A 16,246-nucleotide genomic window follows, 5' to 3' on the forward strand; every position below is an offset into this window, starting at 1 on the left:
TACATTCTTGATGTAAATATTTTCACAAAGCACCTCAAAGCATTACGATCTTTCACCGCCTGGAGGCCACTATTACTAAGGCACAAGGCATCCAAGCACTGAGGTATGCATGTTATAGCTTCAGCAGAGCATAGCACATTATCCATTATAGCATCTAAAAACGCAGATGGAAGGCCAGCTTCTTCTAAGATGGAATAACAAGTAGGGTCTTTGTGGATGAGATCACTCATGACGATTGCTGCCAGTGAAAACATGCCACCACCAAAATCTTTTGCTTTTTTAAAGATCACATATAAGCAATGTGGCAACAAACTTCCCTCAGAACCATAAACACGAGCAGTGGTTCCAGGAGCATATGTTCCAAGGGATATAGCCCGCAGTAAAGCTTTCATTAGAGACCTCCGGTGGTATGACACCAAAGCTTCAGAATAAAGAGGCTGCATGCTATCCAGTTCAGAAGATGTACCAGCAAAAACTTGACCATTGCTACATTCAGAACTGTCCATCTCAATAGAAGTGCCTTCTTGTTTTGAGCCATTTTCAACATTAGAAACTTCTACCTTCAGTCGAAAAACTGTAGCATCTAGTCCTCCCAGGTCTCGAAATAAAGTAGCAGCTGGATTGCTGTAATCCATAAATGCTTCTAGAACATGTACACATGTGCTGACTAAATGCAAATGCTGAGGATCTGTGTTTTTAAGAAGAGGCAGAAGGGTTGGTATAAACCCTGCTTCACGCATGGCAGAACAGCCAGATGAGGACGAAACTAAAACAGTGGCCAAAGAGAGCAGAGCCTCAGCAAAGAGAACAGACCCTTTAGATGATTTACTAACCACATCATCAATAGCCTTCTGCATGAGGCTAGAGAGGATGCCACGGTGCCCACCAGAAGTTACAGCAGACAACACTGTTGGCTGTCGAGAGCGATCTTGACAAAGAGCAACCAATGAAAACAAACTTAATATTCGAATTTTTTCTGGGACTGCATCTTCATAGCTCAACAGAGTAACCAATTCATTGATGAACTCAGGCTCAGTGTTAAAAAAGGAGACCAGATCATCAGTATCACCACACGCTTGAACAAGAACTACAAACGCATGCAAGCGAATACACGTGTACTGTTGTCGGGCAGCAAAGGAGCTGAAAGCTCTTGCAAAACGCAATCTTGTCAAAAGGGAGAATCTTAAACCACGAGGTACTTTATACTCTTCAACTAACTTGTGCAGGAGTTCAAGATCAGACTTCTCGTTAGTACTGATTTTAGGCAAATGGATAATCTGCAAACCTTCGGTTGACTGTTCTGCAGCAGAGTTTTTCTTCAAGGACTCGTTCACTGCATAGAACTCAAAATGCAGGGTACTGCCCAACTCCTGAGCAACTGGAACAGATACATTCTCTACGGCACATGCAACCAACCCAAGTCCTTCATCCTTTCCACCCCAACCTTGGGCAAAAGCAAATAGCTTTGAACTTAGAGTTGTATCTCGTAAAATGTGTTTTCCAATCGATTTCCTTAAGAAATAAGACAAAGTTTGCAGACAGGATTCAACCACATCCGCATCGGTGGAAGCCAGCAGAGTAGAAAGATGATGCTGCATTATATAAATCCAGGATTAGGAAAACAACACAAAGTAACGTAGATAAATTAAAAAAATCAGATGCATAAATTCACATAAAAAGCCTCCAATTATTAGTAATTAGCACGGAAACTTATGGAAGCCTTGTGCAAAATTACACATGCTAACTGAACTGAAATAGATCATTTCATGGTTAAAAAAACATACTGATCCAATTAGCTCAATGGTGCAGGTTGAAGGGTGAAATACTTGTTATTGAATGCATGATTTGATGATCTAGCATCCACATAAGAAAGAAATGATGAATCTACTTACTTTCAGTAAAGGCTATTTCTTGGGTAAGTCAAAAAAGTCATTTAAAACCATATGCAGTCCATTTTTGCATAAAATAACAATTTTTCTATTATTTAAATATATAAGAATTAAAGCTTTGGTTTTACATAATTTTTGTACAATTACTTCTCTAAGGAAGGATCATGATAGTTCCCTCCAAGTAGAGAAAAACTGATTGGTGAAAATAAGCTTAGAAAGGCAGATTGATCTCTTCTTAAGTTTTTAAAAAGCTTAACACTCGATTGCTAATCAAAGTGTTAGAAGATGATAAACTCCTAGGCAACCAATTAAGCAGTCTCAACTCACTGAAGATATGAGCAGATGTTTAAGCCTAGGCGGCCACTTAAGGCATCCTAATTCAAGTTTTTTAGGAACACAGCAAATAAAAATTAGAGCAATCAATTATAGACAGAAATTTACCTCATAGGAACTATAGAAGTGCTTATTTGTGCAGTTGTCCAAAATTATCCTTACAACACGCAAAATCTGCAGGACAGCCTCCTTTGGGAAGGGAGGATCAAGCTCCAAGAAACCATCCTCAACTTGCAAATCCTTCCTTGGTTTTATGTATTTCTCAAAAAAAGTATCAAAGTGATTAAATAGATCAACCCAGTGACGGAAGTCTCCCTGTATCAACAACAACCATTGCCATCAACCCAGATATAAGCAAAACTTATATGGCAAATCAGATAGGTCTGCAAAGGTACCTTGTCAAAGTCCCAGAAGAAGCTTTTCAAGGGCTCTTCAATACTTTCAAGCGGAGCAGCAACCACACCATTGATGAAGGATCTAATTTTGGGAGGCTGATACACAATAAAAGGGGAACATATAACATGTATCATCAGGGATTGAGCATATCAAACTAATACTGAATTCAAACTCTAATAACAGATCAAAACAATTAAAATATGAGATGAGCAAAAGGGAAATCAAAAAACCAATGGTAAAATAGAAATAGGCTAGAAATTTATGCTTGAGTATTAGTAAAGAGAAGAATAAAACAGGGATACATCACATAGTAGCATGACTTAAAAGCACAATGAATCCATAACAACGAAAACGAATTCAATAATTCAGGCCAAGCTTCCAGATTTTCTGGCTCTCATATAGCAAGTTCATGCAACCACACGTACTTCTAAAACAAGTGTCCAAACAAAAGGAAAATTACTTCTTCAATTGCTCCTTTTAAATTCAATTATGTCCATGGATTTTGAAGTATTATACCAATTCAATTCATTCTTCGTAATCTAAGACTGATGCTGATGCATCCATGGATAAAGTTGCTAGTGGTGGCATAAAGTGAATAAACCCTAAACTCCATCGTAATTCATACAAGTTCCGATATAAAGAAAAAAGATGAAAAAAATAGTAAGTGCACTGACCACTTCTGATGCCCTCCTTCTCCGCAACTTCATCCTGAAATCAACCTGACAAATAGCATTGGCCACAAAAACACACAGCCGATAGAATCGTTGATCGTACGATTAGTATTACGTATAATCAATTGGCATCAAAGCAAATCGATCAGATTATGTCGAATTAAGAAAATCAATCAATAAACGGTTGGATTCAAGGGTTTTCGAGACAAGGGTTTTTTCTTCTTATGCCGACTGTTGATCAAAGTGAAAGGTAATTGTGTGATTATAGATTAGGGTTTGATGATATTGATTGATAGATAAGGGAAGGGAAGAACAGAGAATTACTCAAGCAAGAAGCTACTGTCGTCCCCGAACGATTTACAAAGAAGAATGCAGCAAATACACAGAGGGGGGGACTTGTATATTATTTCTCTACCTTTTTTATTTTTTCCATTGATTGCTTTATTTATATTTTTTGTTTTTGAAAAAAAAGACTTACCGACTTATCATTTAATAACATTTTAAATTTTAATTAATACCATTTTTTTATTATAAAATTTAGGGGCCGTTTATCTAAACACTTACCCGGTAAGCACTTACCGGTAAAATTCAACACTATCGTTTACTTACCGGGCAAGATTTTATTCGCTAAAACGCATTGTACGCAACAATTTATCCCGGTAAGCTCTAATCATGGTAAGAGTCGTTGTCCTCACTTACCGGGTACGAGTCTCGATTCTTGTTTTTGCTCTTATCGGGTAAGATTTTTTGTTTTTACCATATTCATCCAGTAATTTGGTAAACGGCTTCTTAGGTGGATTATCATGTAGCATTTGGTATGTAGATAGGTCTCTCTCTCTAAGAGGGGTTTTGTTTGTAGAGTGTTTTCTGAAGGAATGTAATGTGTCAAAAGAAATTAAGGAATTGGAATGAAATTTGACTACATGCTTGGTTGATTGTTAAAAACGGTGGTTCAAATTGATGGTGGTCGGCGGTGGTTCAGATGGAGTCATGCAGGTTTGGGTAAATCAAGTACGGAAGATGGGTTAGTTTTGTCTTTTTGAGAAAATGGGATGGGATGAAATTCAATTTCTTCTCAATTGTGATGGAATGACCAAATTCATGAATGATGAAATGTGTGGATTTCAATTATGTTCCATGTGTAAACCAAACGTCTGAAAAGAACTTGGTCAACATATTTGATTGTTCCAATTACTTCAGACTCGTTGAAATTTTGCGAATCAAACGCTTCATAAAAAACTGTGTTATTCTACCATTAAGCTTGTAGACGAATGATCATGTGAGAATATGAGTTAAGGTGTGAAATGTGAGAAGGGATTTGGACTATTGATCATTTTTAATCTCAAACCAACCCATAAATTGCGGTTTAGAAGGGAACTTATCTGGTATATCTCATTACACTTGATTTAGTGTTTCTCTTAAAATATGACGTATCAAAGGGTGGAGATCATTTCTCATCATTCTCATTGAAACCCAACCTTAATCATGTATTTGTTAAATTATTTGTGTCAATAAAGTTTTTTTTTTGAAGTATATAATATTTATATACGGCAAATAGAACAAAAAAACTCACACACCCTCCTCACATTTGGTGAGGTTTGAACCCTTGACCTCCTAGAAGGCCAATGACTCACATACCGCTAGGTCAAAGGCTCTTTGGTTTGTGTCAATAAAGTTGTATGTGTAAGGATGGGAAACAGACTCGTTTGAGGGAGGTAATGAGAAAGGGTTGTAATATTCATGATTGTATTTTCTGGTATTCATTTATTTGAGATTACTTAACGAGAACAAGTGAGGGGTACTAGATTATTCCATGTAGGCATTGTGGCTTAATAGCTTAACAATCAAGTCGTAAAGATAGCTTAATGATTAAGTTGTAAAGAAACCGTTTTGTATGACTGAGCGAATAAGTCCTTATACCATTAAGCTCGTTAAGTTGTAAGTAAACAACCCATATCTAGCAGTCCTGATTCTTACTTTGACAATATTCAGTTAGATAATATAAAAAAGCAATATTATTCTTATCAAATCAATGCAATCTTTTGCAGTAAAAAAAATGACAAGTCTTTAATAAACAGACATTTATTGCATTTTATAATGAACGGAATAAAAAGTCGGTGATAGGCAAAATGGGCATATCGAAAGTTTACGATGAGTCTTAATGACTTCGAATAAAAACACAAACAAAGTGTTTTATCACATATTTAAATAATTAATATATAAAACGATTACAAAAACTACATTGTTTAAATAAAAAAGTTGATTACCAGTAACCCTAACCAACCATATGTGGAACCCGTCTTCAAATACATAACATGAAAGGACATTTTATGGATCATTCAACAACCAAGGCTAGCGTGGTGATCGGGATCGTACCGAAAAAGTGGTCATTTTGTTACTGTACCTGTATAAACTGGTCATTTTAGGTAATTTCACTTATTAAAATACTTTTTTTTTTAAATTTAATTCCTTTTTTTTTTTTTGGAAAAAAGATTATGTGATTTTTTTAATTAAGAAACAATATAAAATGAGATTGATGGCATACCTTTTTATAAGCTTAAAAAGATAATATTATTTGAAAATTTGGGAAAAGTCAACAAAGCAAATGATTCCTTTCTTAACAATCAAATTCTGTGAATTAATAAACCAAAAAATATATTCCAAAATAATTTAAATTTTGTATTTTAATAAAATAAATTACTTAAAATAACTATTTTATGTATTGTGTAATGTGTATTAATAAAATGACCATTTTTAAAGGTTTTTTTTTATATATAAAATGACCATTAAAATCGTCCTTGGTGGGCAATTTTGACTATAAGGTACGGACGAGTCCCATATGTATATCATTTGGGGGACAAAAATCATATATTATATATGAAAATGGGTAAATCGTCCTCAAAAAGTGAAAATCGTCCCATGGGGGCGATTTTGACCTTTATTTCGTCTTCTAATGAAGACAATTTATGACGCAATGATTTGACACATGAATGACGGTTTGACGAAACATCGAGAGCGATTTTCATTGGTATTTTGTTTTTTTTTTTTATGACCAAATGTAACATATATGAATCTTGTAGTACTTTTTATACAATTGTAGTGATCCAAACACTTTTATTCTCACAACTTTTAACCTACCACTTTGAACATACATGAAACCATTATCACTTTAATGTGATTTCATATTTGTGTTACTGGTTGTGATGGTAGATTATGTTTAAGGGTTAAGGGTTGTGAGAGTATAAGTGTTTGGATCACTACAATTTTATAGAGAATACTACAAGATTTATATATTATACTACATTTGGTCCTAAAAAGACAAAATACCAATGAAAATCACCCTCGGTGTCTTGTCAAATCGTCATTGATGTGTCAAGTTGTTGCGTCATAAGTTGTCTTCATTAGAAGACGAAATGGAGTCAAAATCATCCCATGATTTGGACAAAATGAGGGCGATTTCATATATGTTAGATATAATATCTGATTTTTGTTCCCCAAATGGTATACATGTGGGACTCATCCATACCTTATAGTCAAAATCGCCCTATAATAGTCAAAATCGCCACCCATGGGAGATTTTGATGGTCATTTTGTGAAAAATCTCTAAAAAGTGATCATTTTGGGTAAATTCCATTTAATACAAAATGTGTTGGTAAATACGGTATTTAAATATGTTTTTTTTTAGGTTTTACATAATGTTATTACTTGAATTTGAAGTTTGTGGTTACATCGACTAAATGAATCATTTAGCTATGGATGCTTAGGGGTCGTTTACTAAATATTTACCCAGTAAATGCTTACCAATAAAAGTTAAAACTATTATTTACTTACGGGGTAAAATTTTAATCCACCAAAACGATATCACATACAACAATTTACCCGGTAAGTGTTTACCGTGGTACGAGTCGTCGCCCTCACTTACCGGATAAGACTCTTGGTCCTTGTCTCGCTTTTTCCGAGTAAGATTCTTGGTCCTTACCATATTCATCCGGTGAGGTAACGTGACTTGGTAAGCGCTTACCCGAGTAAGCATTTGGTAAACGGCCCCTTAGTTGGTCATAGAATAATTCGATAATTTAAATATATAAGTGTTCTAAAAATTTTATTCAATTAATAGTATAAAATAACCAAATACATATGAACCAAATTCATTGTGAAACAAATATATGATAATTGATATACTAACACTGGATAACCGATCCAATCTAATCCAGTGAATGATTGGATTGGTTCAGTTTCATCCATTTGATTCTTTATTGGATATCCATCGGATATCCAATAGATGATCCAATGAGTTTGGATCCATCCGGTGTGTTAATTCAATCTAATTCTCTAACAATGATACAAATTAATTAATCATTTTTAATATGTGTTAAAACCAACACAAGGGAAGTCAAAAATTCAAAGTCTCACATAAAACAAAGTAGATGGTTATCTGATGATTAATTGGATGTTGATCAGTTCGGTTTATATCAATTTAGATTGTCATACGAGAATCAACCGATTTAAATTGGATTTTGATATTTTCAATCCGATCTGATCCAATTACAATTGGATATCCAATTATGATCGGTCAGTTCTAATTCGATCAGTCGATTTCAATTGATTTTCTACACACCCCTAACAAAAATATGATAAATGATGGTTAAAATAAGAGGAGTAAATAGATAATTTTATCTTTTTTCTTGAATAATTTATTTTGTTGCATCTAATACAAAATTAATCATTATAAACTAATTAATTAACCCATAAATAATCGAAATTATTTTATTGAAACAGAAAAAAACTTATTATCAGTTACAAAACACAGATTTAAACGCATCAAAATGATATATAACTTTTACGAAAGTTTTTGTGCATGGACTGTAGATTAAATTATTTTTAAATAAAGGAAATAGTTTTTTACAAACGGTTTAAACATGTCAACTAACGATACATTATAAAAATGTCAAAAAAAGTATTTTTTTTTTTGCCATAATCAGTTATGGTACGAGACATCATGCGATCATGCAGAACCACATTATGGGACACTGTCGGTCGTGTGGTGAAGGCAGTATGTCTCCTATCAAACTAACATGATCATGTTATTTAATAGAATAAATGTCGCATGAGTTACGAATGTATCGATTTAGCAAGGTTATGCCCAAGCAGCAAAAAGTATGTTGCACATGTGTAATAAATGCAGTAGGCCTTCTGGCTCCATGTGGAATTCTACGTGATTGTGCAGAAGTCACGTCATCCATCTTTGCAAGTTTGACACAACCGTCTAAATGAAACTATCATGTTCTAATTCGTGATTTACTTTGCTTTGTATTTTAACAGCAACATGTATAGCATTTATACTGAAACTATTGGCCTTAACACCTCCATTTTAACCCAGATTTTACACTAACTGATTTTAAAATATGTCATGCTACCACCGGAACACTTAAATGCAAATCTGGTGTTGATTTATTTACCTTAATTTGATATACGAATTTGAATCGATGTTTGCTTTTGTACGTATTCTTATTTGGGTTTCCTATCAAATACAAATACTGGCATCCATTGCGCTTTCAGAACCACGACCACTTCTTCGACAAATTTCTTCATCCACGGTTAACTCAGGGTCGCTTACAAAATGGTTACCGGATAAGTGTTTACGGACAAAAAATCACCACCCTCATATACCTTATCGGGTAATATTATCGACCATCAAAATTGATTGTTGGTAAGCGTTTTTTACCCGGTAAACGCTAACCAGGTTCTTCTCTCTTACTTATTGAGTAAAATTCTCAGACCTTGACATATTCATCCGGTAAGGTAAATGACACCCAACAGGTGTCCAGTAAACAACTCATTAATTAACAAACAAGCCCTCAAGGTTTATATAATGACCATCCAAACCTTGGACTTCCAACTTTCACGTAATTGCCATTTTTAGTCCCTTATTTGACACAAAATGGATTACGAATGTGAAATTTCGAAATTTTATCTAACAAAGGAGTAATTGTTAAGTTTTTAACGCTAATCAATGATCAAATTATACACACACACGTTACGAATAAATCCGATGAAACGTAAACTTTCTACTTCCCCGACGCATCGATACAAATCTCGAATGTGCTATCGGACGTCTCACGACTACCGTTTCCTTCAACGGCTTCCTCATCGTCTGAGGAGGAAGAAGACACAAGATCCTCGAGACTCATTGGCAAACTAGTCGAAAAATTCGCCATCGGTTTTACCGGCGGCACCACCATTTCCTCCGCCTCGTTCTCTAAAATCTGCAACACCCGCCTCATCGACGGCCTCATTTCGCTATCGGGATTCGCACAGCTCAACCCGACCATCAAAAGCCGCTTACCTTCCACCTCATCAAACTCACCGTTAAGCCGCTTATCGACCGCGTCCAAAACCTCGCCTTTCCCGTACAACCGCCACACCCAGTCGACCAAATTTACTGCATTTTGACCCCTGGCTTCCCAATCAATCGGTCTCCGGCCACAACACACCTCGAGCACCACCACACCGTAGCTGAACACGTCCGTTTTATCGGTAGCTTTACCGCAATAAAGATACTCAGGAGCCAGATAACCGACGGTTCCCGCGGTTAGAGTTGAAACCGGACTCTTGTTATGGTCGACTATCCGAGCTAGCCCGAAATCGCCTAATCGAGCATTCAAATTCGCATCCAACATCACATTACTAGCCTTTATATCTCTATGAATCACCAGTTTATCACATTCTTGATGAAGATAAGCCAAAGCCGAAGCTAACCCGATAGCAATGTTGTACCGATTACCCCATTTCAAGAAACCACAATGATCGGGATCTTGATGCAACACCTTATCGATACTCCCGTAAGGCATCAACTCGTAAACAAGCAACAATTCGCCTTTTTCGACACACCATCCGAGAAGCTGAACGAGATTTTTGTGTCGTAAACGCGCAATCACCGATAACTCGGAGAAGAACTCGGTTTTAGCTTCATGGGATCGCAGCGATCGTTTCACGGCCACGGTGGTTCCGGATGTCAACAAAAACGCTTTGTAAACCGTCCCAAATGAACCGTTGCCGATGATCAGACTCGAATGGAAGCCATGCGTGGCAATCTTGAGCTCTCGGTAACTAAATTCTCTTGGCCTTCTTGTAACTTCTGCTTTAATATTCATTTCTATTCTGATTGATTTCCATTTCTTCACTGAAATGTACCCAAAAAACACAAGAACTGCAAATAAGAACACCGGGCCGGAAACTTCGAGACCGAATTGTATCTTTTTACGAAAGTCGCCGGAATCGGAAACCGGAGGCCTCTTCACGACGGTGTTATCAGTAACATTGTGTGGATCGTTGATTCTAGGGTTAAAATGTTTAAGCCCAGATGATTTGAAGCTCCAATTCTCGATCAAATGGGTTTCTGTAGTTCCTTCCGTCGATCCTGAAAACCCTAGATACATATACTCTTGAAAATAGCTCGATAAATCGATTTCCATGGCTAAAATCGGGTAATCGGGTTTGGATCGTGATCGGGTCAAGAACACTTGAAGGTTTTTTCGATCATTATCGTAATCAATCCATGTAGTGAATGAAATTCCAGTTCTTAAATCGATTCCAGCAGACATACAATCTGATGTTTTGATCGAATTCAAACTATTGATATCTAATCCGATATGATTTTCATTCGGGTCGTTGAAGTACGGGTCAAGTCGGGTATCGAATTCGATTGCGATGAACTTGTTTTGAGTTAATTTTGAGGAATTCACAAGTGCCAAGTATCCGCCGGGAGATCCAAGAGTGTGGTTTTCCGGTGAGATGAAGAACGACAATCCGTCGCCGACGGAGGAGAGAGGGTTGAGGCTGACGATGGAGAAGGAGAATCTGGTGGTGAAGGAGGCGGTGGAGTTAGTACGGTTGTCGGAGAAACGAATTGGTGTGGTGTAGATTAGGGTTCCGGCGGAGGAAGCGGGGACGTCGGATTCAAGAGTGAGACCGGCGACGCCGTTACGGAGGTAGGAGTCACCGAGGAGGGTGAAGTTTTGGAGAGGGAGAAAGGGGAATTCGAAGGCGACATTACGTGGGTACGCCATTGATGGATGGAAAAAGAGACTGGAAGAGAAAATCAACAAGAAAAGAATGTGTTTTCTTGGGTTCATGATTGAAGAACGGGAATCTATTGGAAGTTTACAGGGTGGTGGGTGGTGAAGAAAGGGGTTTAAACGGTTAGATACAGAGAGTAGAGTGGGTGGGTTAGTGAGAAACGGTTTATTGTAATTTGACACTAAACGACATCGTATTTGTATACTGTAAGCAAATTATAATAAGAGGTTTTTTGTTTAGTTTTTAATAGTTACATTGAGAGACATTTTTTGAATTATTAAGAGGTGAATCTTGTTTGTTAAAAAAAGTTTACCTCTTAACGGTCGGTTTTAAAACTATGTTAATGATTTTATATCTTTGGTCTCCCTAACCATTCAAATAACTAATTTCATTGTAAATAATTACCAAACAATTATATTTCATTTTACACTATATCATATGAGTCTCTTAATCATTAAGCATCACTTAATCATTCTACATCAAACCATTCAACAATGGTAAAATAACCCCTAAGTATCTTAAATTCGATAAACGTTTATTAGATAAGATAAGTGACACCAATAAGTACTTACCGGATTTAGTGAAGGTTCTCTAAATCATGATTTTCGTGATTGTGGTTTGTTAATACTAATTGTATTATTTTTGTCTCTTTGGTTTAGAAATTGTCATTTTTATCCACATAGCTTACAGTTTCTTGTTACTTTGGTCCCAAAAATTAATTTATACCTTTAAGTATAAGAGAACAAAATAGTAAAGAATTGTAAACCACGAGAAGAGAAACAACAATAAATTGTAAATCATAAAACCAAAATAACTATGAATTACAAACCATAAAGACTAAAATCATAACTTTTAACAAATAACTGGGAGAAAAACATTATTTCCTCCAAATTTAGTTATCATCTTAGGGGCCGTTTACCCAACTCTTGCTCAGTCAGTTCTTATCGGTAAAATTCAACATTTTCATTTAATTTACCAGATAATGTATTAAAACAACATCGCATACAACATTTTTATCCTGTAAACGTTTACTGACTATAAGTCATCACTCTTACTTACCGGATAAAATTATCCCTTGTAAGCGTTTAGTAAACGGCCCATTAATCTGTCTCACCAAAACAGGTGAACAAAAAACTACTCATTAAATTAAAACCTAAAAACCTTATGCAACTTTTTCACTTGCTTACGTCACTCTCACCAATCTTGTCCGTATACCAAACGCAGGCTTATAGCGACATTTTAAAGCTAAAGAACGGGGAATCAAGACTTAGCATCTCTATGTTTTAAAAAATTGCAATAAAATTATGTGCATAGAGCCAAATTGTTGCAGTTATAACCTGATCAAAATCATTCAACAACACAGTTCATGCTCATACGGGCTTCAACCAGCGAGCGAAGAACATAGCGTTTACCAGTACGAACACGAGAAATGGAGCGCCACTTAATCGGAGGTCCTAATGACATGTGGAGGCATTTGATCTGTGCATATGAATTGTATGCATGGAGTCATGGATGAGTTCTTGATTGACAAAACAACGAGCAGGAGAGTGCTCGATTAAAATCTGCAGAAATAACCAAAATATCGTCAATTCATCCTATTTTGTATGCATTTTGACCAGTAACAGCTACATTTTGTTATTATCGATGACATGAATGTCAAATTGTCAAGTTATATCGATTATGGGCTGAAAACCCGTTTACGAGGGAAGTTGGATACAAAGCAGAAAGAATTGAATTGTTCATTAAAGTATCTTAAATATTTTGAGAGCTCAAGAACCATCTATTTTGTTAATATTTTTTATGAATAACATAATAAATATTCATGATGAATGTCGTGAGACATATTCATGATAAATGATATTCATTACTAATCAAGGTTATTATAATGAATACTACATAATAACGGGTGGTTTCTCGGTTCTCAAAATATTTAAGATCGCTAAACGAACCTCCCTCCACTGCGCTAATTGAGAAAAAGAATCATCGTCAAAACTTAATAGGAATTATGGCAAACTTCTAATGCATTTTGCCCAAAAGCAAATATTAAGTACAGCCAATACCTTTGATTTGCAGCTGAATGTGTAATCAATATCCGCCACCTATTGTGCCTGTAGCCTCCGAGGAAGGAGAACTGTAGGCACATAATCAATGGTTATTAGAACATTAACGAGCTAATCTGACCGAGTGGTACGGAACCCACCCAAGATGCTTAACAATGTGTTTTCGATTCTTCTAGGAAAGGGAAAGAAGGTAAGAGCGAAAGAAAAAAACTTGTGTTCTCGAGTTGTTTTAAGGAGAGAAAGGAAAAAGGAAACGTAGGAAAATAATGTTGATTTTCCTTCCAAAACCCAAATGTGGGAGGAAAAGGAGGAAAATATTTATAACAACTAAAAATATTTATAAAATTACACATTAATTACATTCCGCTATAAAATAAATAAGGGTATATTAGTAAAAATGACATCTTTTCTTTCCTTTCTCACGCTCAACATGAAATTTTCTTTTCTTTTCCTTACCATTCTTCTATTTTCTTTCTTTCCAAAATTCGAAAACAGTACGTTAAAGCTCGGGAGTTCTTTTTTGGTAACCGTAGATGTCCGTGCCAGCTTGCACACATCTCAACTAATTTCATGGGTCCCTGAAGATACCAACCAGAAAAATCCAACACTCGAACTGGCCTTTTTTTCCAGTTGAGCTGACCCTCATGGTTGGAAGTTCCAGTCTCCACCACAATCAACATTAAATAAAAATAATTGATCTACATGAAAACAAGATATCAGACAATTACCTTCATCCATACTGCAAAAGCTTTCTACAGAAAAGATTGTTTCAGGGTCGAGTTTCTGCTGCAATGGCAGAACCATGGCCACACGGTGTTTACTGCAGAAAGCAAGTCAGATTCCTCAGCAATCAGAGACCAGAGATGAACCAAATGGCATCTTTACAACTTCATTAAAAGCAAGGTTCTAAATGGTGTGAGGCATGGCGGCAAGGCCAAGCCTTAGGAGCCACAGCGTTTTTGAAGGCGTAACCTATGGCGGAAAATCTCTATATCATATTTTATATATATATATAGAAGAAGATCGTATAAGAATAGGAGTTAAGGTGAGAAGCATAAGACGGGATCTGGACCCTTGATCACTTTTAATCTCACCCACACCCCATGAATTGTGCTTATCACGGGAATTGATCCGATGCATCTTGGTGCTCCACATTAGTGTTGATCTCCAATTAGGATCGATCCAAGGTTGGAGACCCCTTCTTACCCTTTTCACCATAACTTCCATTCTCATCAAAACCCAACCCAATATATATAAACATAAGGCCATGGTGTGCCACATGCTTAATGCAACGTCAGGCACAAGCCTTGAGCAAAGTAGCGCCACAATGACTGTTGCGGCAAGAATTTTAGAACACTGATTAAAATAAATGAAGAGATGATCAAGTTATTCACCTGGCCCATGAAGGGACAAACTTCTTGGTGGGTATGTCATCCTCGTCTTCGTCCTCGTCGTCCGAACATTGATATGGGGAAATGTCATATGAATTTTCTTGATTTGTCAACCTCACTGACCCAACTTTTACAGGTGACTTTTCAACTATGCTTGTTGCCTATGCAAATAAAATTCTTGATCAGGCTAAAAGGTATTCTAGTAAAAGGTACGGGAAACACGATGAGATGATAAAATAAAATATAGGGAGCATCCTTGTTCTGCAAATCACATGACTTCCAAGAAGACATTGGCTTGTTAATGGTCCCTTTTACCAAGTTATGTCAAAGAGCAAGAGTTCAACAACATGACTTCCATTATCATGCCTCTGTTTTAACTAAGGCTATGTTTGGCAAATTAACTGATAAGCTAGTTGTTTAGCTAATAAGCTAGCTTGTTCTGCAAATCACATGACTTCCAAGAAGACATTGGCTTGTTAATGGTCCCTTTTACCAAGTTATGTCAAAGAGCAAGAGTTCAACAACATGACTTCCATTATCATGCCTCTGTTTTAACTAAGGCTATGTTTGGCAAACTAACTGATAAGCTAGTTGTTCAGCTAATAAGCTAGCTGATAAACGAGTTATGTTTGGTAAAACCTAGCTGATAAACCAGATGACAATGTAAAATGACCAACAAAGACAAGTTGAGAATTAAATGAAAAAGTATATGGTAATAATTGAAAAGAAGTGGGAAAAGAAGCCCCAGGAGCTAATTGAAACGTTACTTGAACTAGCTGGATTATGGTTAACCAAAAGGCGTTTCTTAATAAGCTCAAAAAATAAGCTAGCTTATGGTTGCCAAACATGGCCTAAAACAAGACAATAATTGGATACAAGGTGCTAGAAATTTGTGTAGTAGGTTTTTGGATGTGGGGAAGGAATATATTACTACAAACAGGAATGAAGAGGCAATAAAGCATATGATTGAAAATCATGTACACAATATATACCTTTTCTTTGCCACCAAAATCATTGGAAGCATCACAATTTTCAAGGACAGAGGTAACTTGCTGGATGACACTCGCTGGATTTTCATCTGTCTTCAATTCAGTGTCATTTCTTTGAAAACTTCTTTCATCTGCATTTCTATTTTGTCGCAGATTTTCAGTTGCATTATCAGATCCCTTTTTGTTGCCAGCAATTGCAGTCTGTACCAGAAATCAATATGGTAAGTCTTAACCTAACAAGGAATACAAAGGACTAGAATGACTGAAAGGGAGATCAAAGGTTCATTTGCCTAGCAGTATTTGGGTCCACGGTTGAGCCCAACCTCCCTGGAGGTTAAGGGTTCAAGCCTCGACGGAAGTGAGGAGTGTGTGCGAGTTTACCTGTAGATGAATATATTATATACTTCAAAAATAAAAGGATTGAAAGGGAGCTAACAT

General features: G+C 36.3%; 1 protein-coding gene and 1 long non-coding RNA gene across 2 annotated transcripts; both read right to left on the reverse strand.

Moving 5' to 3' along the window:
• Nucleotides 1–9,357: 9,357 nt before the first annotated feature.
• LOC112500386 (probable L-type lectin-domain containing receptor kinase S.7) lies at nt 9,358–11,424 on the reverse strand. Its single transcript, XM_025103871.1, has one exon. The coding sequence runs from the start codon at nt 11,422–11,424 to the stop codon at nt 9,358–9,360; it is 2,067 nt and encodes a 688-aa protein (XP_024959639.1).
• Nucleotides 11,425–12,781: 1,357 nt separating this feature from the next.
• On the reverse strand, nt 12,782–14,225 carry LOC112500110. The gene is made up of 3 exons (XR_003067323.1): nt 14,157–14,225; nt 13,429–13,499; nt 12,782–12,930 (listed from the first exon to the last, which is right to left on the reverse strand). It is a non-coding gene; the product is annotated as an uncharacterized LOC112500110 (long non-coding RNA).
• Nucleotides 14,226–16,246: the final 2,021 nt, after the last annotated feature.

Source organism: Cynara cardunculus (assembly GCF_001531365.2).
Source record: "Cynara cardunculus var. scolymus isolate 2C chromosome LG 17, CcrdV1, whole genome shotgun sequence".
In the NCBI taxonomy this organism is placed as follows: Eukaryota; Viridiplantae; Streptophyta; class Magnoliopsida; order Asterales; family Asteraceae; genus Cynara; species Cynara cardunculus.

What these genes read in the sequence shown, in the direction of transcription:
- LOC112500386 (XM_025103871.1), bottom strand. Translation starts at nt 11,424, where the DNA reads ATGAACCCAAGAAAACACATTCTTTTCTTGTTGATTTTCTCTTCCAGT.